We start from the raw sequence: 8,066 nt of genomic DNA, 5'->3' as shown, positions 1-8,066 counted from the left end.
CTTCCGATCACAATTTTCATTCTTAACAAGGTGAAGAGTGGCTACTATGGGGAAAGGGGAATATTCAGATGATGTAGAATGGCTTTGGGGCTATCATCATTGTTGCCTCCTACATATTCTACATGCTACAAAGTTACTTCAGTCATTCTTTCAAAGCTTTCCTGTACTGAGCTGAGAATTTGATGTGAACTCTTAAAAGTCACTTTCTCCTACAGGCATCTAGACCTTAATGTCTAAAAAAGCCATAGGCTGTCTCTGGGTTTTGTGAACCGCCCATAGGTGTTAGGCATTTTAAGAGAAGAAACCTGAATTTTGAACTGTCATTTGTTTACTTGGAGCAAATTTTGCTTTCCACCAAGACTTGCTTGCCTTGATGGTATTACAGAGCCGGGGCTCTGATTGTTGAGATTTCTATAACAAGTAATAACCAGTGTTTATCACTTGATCAATTTTAAACTACAACTTTTAACTTTCTAATTTCTAGGTGGGAATCCCTAAATTGAACAGCAATAGCCATTGCAGATGCTGCAAAACCTTGCTTTGCCAAACAGAATAAGGGACAGGAAATTTTACATCAAGAAGAATTAAAAGGAAATCCCTTACAGAAAGACTACACAGTCATGGATGAATGCGGAAATAGCCATAGCAATAAAATAGATATCAACCTGCAAAAGAAAAAGGGAATACCAGGTCGTTATGGAAGCAGTCCCAAGCGAGGGCCACGTAGTATTTTGAGTAGCGCAAATTCACTTAAAAACACAACTTACAGTCAAGTGTCAAAGTTAAGTGATACCCAAAGAGACCAAATGAAGAAGTGGGTGTCTGATGACCACTGTGATACTTCTGACAGCTGGAGGGAGCACAGATCTGTTGCCTGGATGCCCATGCATAGCAGGACACAAAAGGACTCCCTTCATGAGGTTGAAGGTGCTGGACACAGAAATGTAAGACAGCAACTTCAGGAAGACTTCATGAGCGAAGACATGCCAGACATGCAGAAAGGAATCTTCGGTAATCAACATGTTTGTTTTTACACAGCTATCCAGTACGGTATCTTTCTGCGCATCTTACTGAAAAGTAAAATTTCAAGATTCACTGTTAAAGCAAAAAAATCATTTTTGTTCTGTCATGTATTAGAAACTAGAAGTAAGTTGCACACTTAAGCTCAACCTCAGCTGAGGAGAGAGCAGACTAGAATGCTTCCACAAGTTTGTTCTCGAATTTACTGGGTCTAATGAACTTTCATTTGTGAAACTTCAGGAACTCACTGAAGTAGATTTCTGAGACCACCAGCAATAGTACCTGAGAACTTATTGAGGAGAAGTAAACTATTGTCATAAAGGAAAGGGCAAGCATCTCTTAAAAGTGGAATCTAAAGAAATGGTACACAACTTTAATATTGGGAATCTGTTCTGGAACAAATAGTGTAACCTACTATAAGTATTTGATAGGTAATGAAGAGATGAGTAGCAGTAAACATGCATTTTTCAAGAAAAACGTATGCCAAGTCCTTCTAATGTGTTTCTTTAAAGTACTGATCAGCCCCCTGTGGACGTGGGAGAAGCAGTTGGTAGATACTCTAGTACTTCAGACACTCTCATGTGCCAGTCCTGTAAGTAAACTAGAGGAAAATTCTATAGATGAAATTAATAAAAGACATTCGCAGAGATAATTAGATAACTATATCCAGAAGATACTTTTCAAAGATTTTTGTCAAAATGATAGGAAGCACTGAGCAAGCATCTACAAGGATTCTGTTCTGTTCAGTGTTGTGGTGGTTTGACCCTCGCTGGACCGCAGGTGCCCAGCAAAGCTGTTCTGTCACTTCCCTTGTCAGCTGGATAGAGGAGAGAAAAGTATAAAGACAGGGAGAGATCATTCAGCCATTACTGTCATGGGCAAAACAGATTCTGCTCCTGCAACTAGAGCACCTCTCCCTCCTTCACTGACCTTTGGTGTCTGCAGAACTGTGTTTCTCACATATTCTCACTCCTCTCTCCAGCTGCAATTGCCACATTCCCTTTTTTCCCCCCTTCTTAAATCTGTTATCCCAGAGGTGCTACCACCATCACTGATGGGCTTGGCCTTGGCCAGCAACGGGGGTCTGTCTTGGAGCCAGCTGGCACTGGCTCTGTTGGACATGGGGGAAGCTTCTAGCAACTTCTCATAGAACCTGCCCTTGCAGTGCCTCCACTACCAAAACCTTGCCATGCAAACCCAATACAAATGTTTATTACACTAGTCTGATGATGAATGAAGACAGCACAGTTATTAATTGTGTGCTTTTAAATTTGAATATGCTTTGGAGCTTGCACAAACTGAATGCAGAAAAGCAGGAAGGCCAATTAAAATAACTTTGCATTAACATAACATTAAAATGACTGAAAAAAATGACTTACATATAGGATGAAATACAAAAGATATATTTGCAAATGCCATTGTCTAGTAGGAATGTCAACTATACAAATAAAAGGGGAAAAGTTATTTATAAAGTAGCAGGTTTTTTGGAGAAGAAGCTGAAATCCTAGTGAATCAGAAGATGATAATGAGTAGTCAGTGTCATGGTGTTGTGAGGCATGAAAACAGACTCTCAGCCTGAAGGACTCGTTATTCTGTAAGTCTTTGTTAAACTCAGTTGCAGTACTCTGTCCAGCTTTGGCACCCCACTTGAATAAATAAAACAGAAATAGTCCAAACAGACCAAGAAGAATGCTAGGGCACATATAAAACAGAAACTACAGTAACTGTAAACAATCCCCAATCTTTCTGGAAAAGGAAAGAGTAGGGAAGCATGATAACAGTCTTCAGCTGTATCTAGGAAGATACTAAAAGGTGATGTAGTCATCTGGCTTGTGACTTTCCAATAGATGGTACACAAAGCAATAGGCCTAAAATTGAGCAAGAAAGGTTTGGGTGAGGAATAAAGGGAAAGTTTCTAATGGTAAAGCTAGTGAAGTACTGGAGAAGTTGTATGGGCAGCTCATGGAGTATGTACCAGAAGACGTTCAAGAACAGGTTAGGTGAGCATTGCCCAGGATTGACAAAATTAATTTCATCCTGCTGTGAAGCACAGGCATGGCATAGCTCATCTGTCGAGACCCCTTCGAAAGCTCTAATGCTATGTGAAGTAGGAAACAGTTACTAAAAATGTAGCATTTCATTTTACTTGATCCCTTATGCAGTTGTCCCTTTTCTTTACATTTGTGCCTTTTTACAGCAGCTCATAAGGAAGTTTACTAAATCTCTGAGGCACTGATTTTTCTGCAGAAGCTTTGACTTTAGCTTGTCTTTAGTACTTTATTCAGCCATTAACCTATAATTAGATTGTCAATACTGTAACTACCAAATATTAGCAGTATTTATGTACTTGTAATTTTTTTTAAGTTACTTAGTGGTTACAGAAATAATTGGTAAGTAGGTAGTTGTCATACGCTTTCCTGCAAAGACATTCAATTAATACACATTTTTCTCCAAGTTCTGTCTACACTGATCAGTAAAAATGTAGTCAAACAATGGTGGCAGATCTTAGGACTTTGAGCAGGAGAGTCAGCATGGCAAATGGAAGGGTTGTGTAAAGTTCAGAGGCTCAAACTTCTGTTTCTGCTCCTTGGAGCTTCCTTTGGAGTACTGTCCCTGCAGCCTATTCAATAAACAGCCTTAGGTCTGCTTATTCCAGCATAAGCTTGTGCTGCTGCTGAAAGAAACTATATTGCCACTCTTGTCCTGGTCCTGTTTTACAACACTAGCACATGCATGCTGCTTAGTGAACTGAATCAAATAACTGGTTGAAAATACACAAGCAGATTCTTTCCCTTTTGCCAGTTATTAGAGACAAAAATTGTAGTCACAGGAAAGAAACTTTGTAAAGGTATTTGGTAGAGCAGTTGTGTTTTATCTTTTTTTTTTTTTTAATTATCAAACATTAAAACCTCATGCTAGGATAAGGGCTTTGGAGTCTAAGGAAGTTGGACAAACATTCTTAGGAGCAGGGAACTTTAGAAATTCCATGTATCTGGACATCCTGTATAGCTGTACAAGTGAAAGGTAAGATATGATCTAAAATCATGTGTGAAAATCTGACCTGCGTATATTCATTCCTGAGATGATTTTTACAGGTGTTCTTTGGACCAGTAGCAATTCCTGCTTCAAAATGATGACAGAGTTTGCTTAAAAGTAGAAGTGGTATTTACATTAATTTGTTCCAGAACTCTTGCTGTAAACATAACAAGCTTTCTAAGCATGTTTATTCTGCCAGTTCTATAGCTTTATTAAGCAATGTGTGCAAATACTTAGCAAGTTCATTATTTATTGACTTAGGTCACCAAAAGGGGTTGGTTTTTTTTTTCCACTTGACTATTTAATAATGTGAAGGCAATACTGATCCGTATGCTGGTTTAATTGAAAGGCAAGTAACATTAACAGGCGGTTAGTACTGGTGATAATAAATTGTTGTAGTCAGCTAAGCCATGGCAGTGCTGTATCATAGTGCTGTTAGCTCTTACAAATCATTCCGATTGGCCTACACTCACTAATTCTGTGATATTCGTAGTGGTTTATTGGTCAGTTCACTTTCTAGCTTGTTCATCTGCCCAAGCATGACCAGGCATCCTGAAATCTTTCGATATGTTCTACCTTTTCATGTTAGGGTGTTTTTTTTGCCAGTTTTAACAAAGCTGTCTAAATAAGGTCAATGACTTCAATGGGACAAATTAGTGTTTTTTTAATAGTTCAGGAAAAAAGGTACTATAGGTTATGACAGAAATACACACTCTTGCTGTTATCAGACTTGCATAGCACAGATGAAACCATGGAGGGTAGATGATTTGTATCTTCTTTGATTCGCACATAAGTAGAATGGTAATTATAAAAAAAATGCTGTTTGGTACTCTGAAGTTATTTGCCATCTTTGCTCTCTTAACTCTTTATAAGAAATGAAGCTTAGAAAACCAAGAAGATCGAGAAGAACTAGAAAAGACGAGTACGATCAAGATGAAGTGGATGGTCCAGTCATAGATGAATCTACGCTGTCGGCAAAAGAACTTCTAGGGCTGCAGCAAGCTGAAGAACGATTGAGACGAGATGGCATTTATAGACTGAAGAAGGTGCCACTGTCTTACTTGTATAGTCCTCTCCTATTTTTTTTCTCTGTAAATACTATGTAGAGGGTACACTTTGAGCAGTTTCTCTGACTGTAGCTAGAAAGTCTAGTTATTGAATTGATGTAACGTACAAAATGGGTGCTGTTAATGGTTTGTCAAGAGAAGGCAGGTTACTCTGCTTGTTTTACTGTAATAAATGTTGGTTTGGCAGCAATTTAAGCACAAAAAATGGCTGCTGCTTTAGTTCATGAATTAACATCAGATCACTAGATGCTGGAGCAGTGGACCAGAAAAGTTTTATTGTATGTTTGTTCAGTTGATATATTCTTCCATGGGTATTGGGTATTTTCCACTGTAAAAGACAAGGTGTTGGGCTTGATTAACCCAGTACCACAATTAATTCTAGCGTTATATTTGATTTGCAAACTTTTTGACTGTAAAGATGGCATTAGAAAAGCTGAAGTGATTTTCTGGATTTCAGAGATAGTCATTCAACTTAGCACGGATATTGAATGAAATGAAGGTAATATCTTTCTATATTTTAGGGTTTTTTACTGTCTTTATTTTAGCAACCTCGAAGCTACCTGTCAGCAAAATATACCTGCAAACTGTGTGATGTTTTGATTGAGTCGGTGGCTTTTGCCCATAAGCATATTAAAGAGAAAAGACACAAGAAAAGCCTAAAGGTGAGTTAAGGACAAAAAAAGTATAAAATGCAGGTTTATGAAACTGTCCTCACCCTACTGGTGACAGTGATACTGCACTGCTTCTAATATCAGTCCACATTTTTTTACTGTGTTTGAATCTTCTGAAAAACTATTAATTAGCAATACTGGTAAAAAGAGTAGGCGTGGGACCTGGACTTTGCTTCTGCCCTCAGCTTTGGAATTTAATTTGTACTCTTTCATGCCTATTATCACTGAAAGAATCCTTATTTAAAGTGTAACTCAGTAATATTTTGTTACCGGTGATTGAAGTACAATAAAAAAGCTGTACCAACTGATTCTTCTGCTTTGCTGTTCTGTAATCCTTCTTGTATATTAGTTATGTGTATTCTTCCTAGTGTATATTTCATTGTCATATTTCAACCATAAGGAGTTTTGATGAAGTCCAGTGCAATGAGGAGTAGCAATAAGCAAATATAGTTGGTATGGCAGAATTAGAAATTATAACCTCTATGTCAGGGTGAAGATTTCAGTTCAGAAATACTGGAAAAATTAAGACCTCGTGGAGTATTACAGACTTTTATATGTAAAGGAAATAGGTTTGTTTTGAACATAAACATCAAAATAACTTGAGCATAACCTCAATTTTATGTTCTAATTTTTTAATTAAATATCTTCTGTTCTTTCTACTTTCTCAGCTTGAAGTGGACAAAAATGTTTGTCTTCTGCATGTTCTGTATTTCTTCCTCTTCAACTCCTACCTTTTCCCACTTCATAGGTGACTTATTATTAAATGTTCCAAATACATGTGTGTGTATATATATACGTCTGCACATTAATGAACCCTCCTTGAATATCTAATTTTTTACACCTGTCACGGTTTCTCACTTGATCAGCTTGCTTTCAATTACCTCCATTATCTGGAAAACCTGAGGTGGTATTACTTGGGATCAGTGGCATGCATTCATTGTAGCACATGAAGCAACTCAAGACAATCATTAAAACATCAGTCTTCTTATCTTTAAAGGAAAAGCAAGAAGAACAACTGCTGACTGCTCTGCCTCCTCCAGCACCTTCCCAGATACGAGCTATTGGTGTTGCTATTGAAAACTTAGTGCAGGAGTTTGGCTTAAATGATGAAGATCTAGAAGAAAGGCTCAACATTAAAACAGTGATGGAAAACTTACTGCGTCAAAAATTGCCAGGTATTATTTGCAATTTGTTTTAAATGCGAGATAGGCCAACTTAAAAAAAAAAAAAACAAAAAACAAACCACCAAAAACAGACAAAAAAAAACCCCACACAAAAAATGAAAACGAAACAACAATTCATAAAGTGAAAACTTAAAAACCCTGGCTAGCTAAATTATGAAACGCTATTATTTAGTTACGAGTCTGTTGAATGACACGATGTGGCAATATAACCTTGTATCAGAATTAAATTACAATGGTGCTTATGACCCAAACATGTAGTAGAAAGTGAAGGTGAACAAGACGTGGGGGAATGTGATCTTCATGACAAGCCTTTACTAACAACAGCATGGAAGGCAGGATTTACTAACAGTTCTGTGCTGTTGGAAGACCCTTCTTCAGTTCCTGTGGTTATCAAAACTAGATGTAGGTTTAAGATCTACTGACAATGCTGTAAAGTAGCTACAGACTTAGAATTACGTATAGAGTAAATGCAGTATAATTCTTTTTGTTACAGAGTGCTCATTAAGATTGTATGGCTCCTCTTCTAGCAGATTTGGTTTCAAAACTTCAGACATAAACATAGATATCCAGTTTCCTGCCAATGTAAGTAAGACCATTTTATTACATATGTCTAAGTGGTTTTGCATATTTGTACCTTTATGTAGATTATAGTTTAAATATAACTTACAGTATGGTAGTAGCACTTCTTATGAAGAGCTATCACATTCAAATAGTCTTAATAACATTCCTTACTTCATACACTAGTAATGATCAGGCACTATAATACAGCTTTGTGTTCTAATGAACCTTCTGAAAAACTGGAAACACTTAAAACATCTGTACTCCTGGTAGTTCTATGAGACAGGTCATTATTTATATTCTCTTACAGTGGCATTAAATGGCACTTCCATGATCTTGTTACTGTATTGATATATACATCAGAGTTTTTGATTGTTAGGTTAATTTTGAGGCATGAGACCATCTTATGTCATTTATATGTGAAGTAATTTAAAGTCTTGATTTGTCATGCTAGTTGTTTCTATACATCTTTGTGCTTGAACATTGAAAAGAAATTAAGGACCGTGACAAGCTTTTGATTCCATATTTAT

At 37.1% G+C, this 8,066-nt stretch overlaps 1 protein-coding gene across 1 annotated transcript in view; it reads left to right on the top strand.

The window, feature by feature from the left end:
- Positions 1-507: 507 nt before the first annotated feature.
- The window catches only part of ZCCHC6 (zinc finger, CCHC domain containing 6), a gene marked incomplete at its 5' end in the record, with an annotated part of 29,570 nt that continues 22,011 nt past the window's right edge, over positions 508-8,066 (top strand). The window contains 5 exons of the mRNA XM_010292056.1: positions 508-1,011; positions 4,930-5,102; positions 5,669-5,785; positions 6,792-6,969; positions 7,472-7,560. Of these exons, the coding sequence (XP_010290358.1) occupies positions 508-1,011; positions 4,930-5,102; positions 5,669-5,785; positions 6,792-6,969; positions 7,472-7,560 (1,061 nt within the window). The remainder of the gene's footprint in view (positions 1,012-4,929; positions 5,103-5,668; positions 5,786-6,791; positions 6,970-7,471; positions 7,561-8,066) is intronic.

Source organism: Phaethon lepturus, unplaced genomic scaffold, assembly GCF_000687285.1.
Source record: "Phaethon lepturus isolate BGI_N335 unplaced genomic scaffold, ASM68728v1 scaffold13530, whole genome shotgun sequence".
NCBI classification, from domain to species: domain Eukaryota; kingdom Metazoa; phylum Chordata; class Aves; order Phaethontiformes; family Phaethontidae; genus Phaethon; species Phaethon lepturus.
Note: the sequence above shows the minus strand (reverse complement) of the source record. Positions and strands in the feature narration are given on the sequence as shown.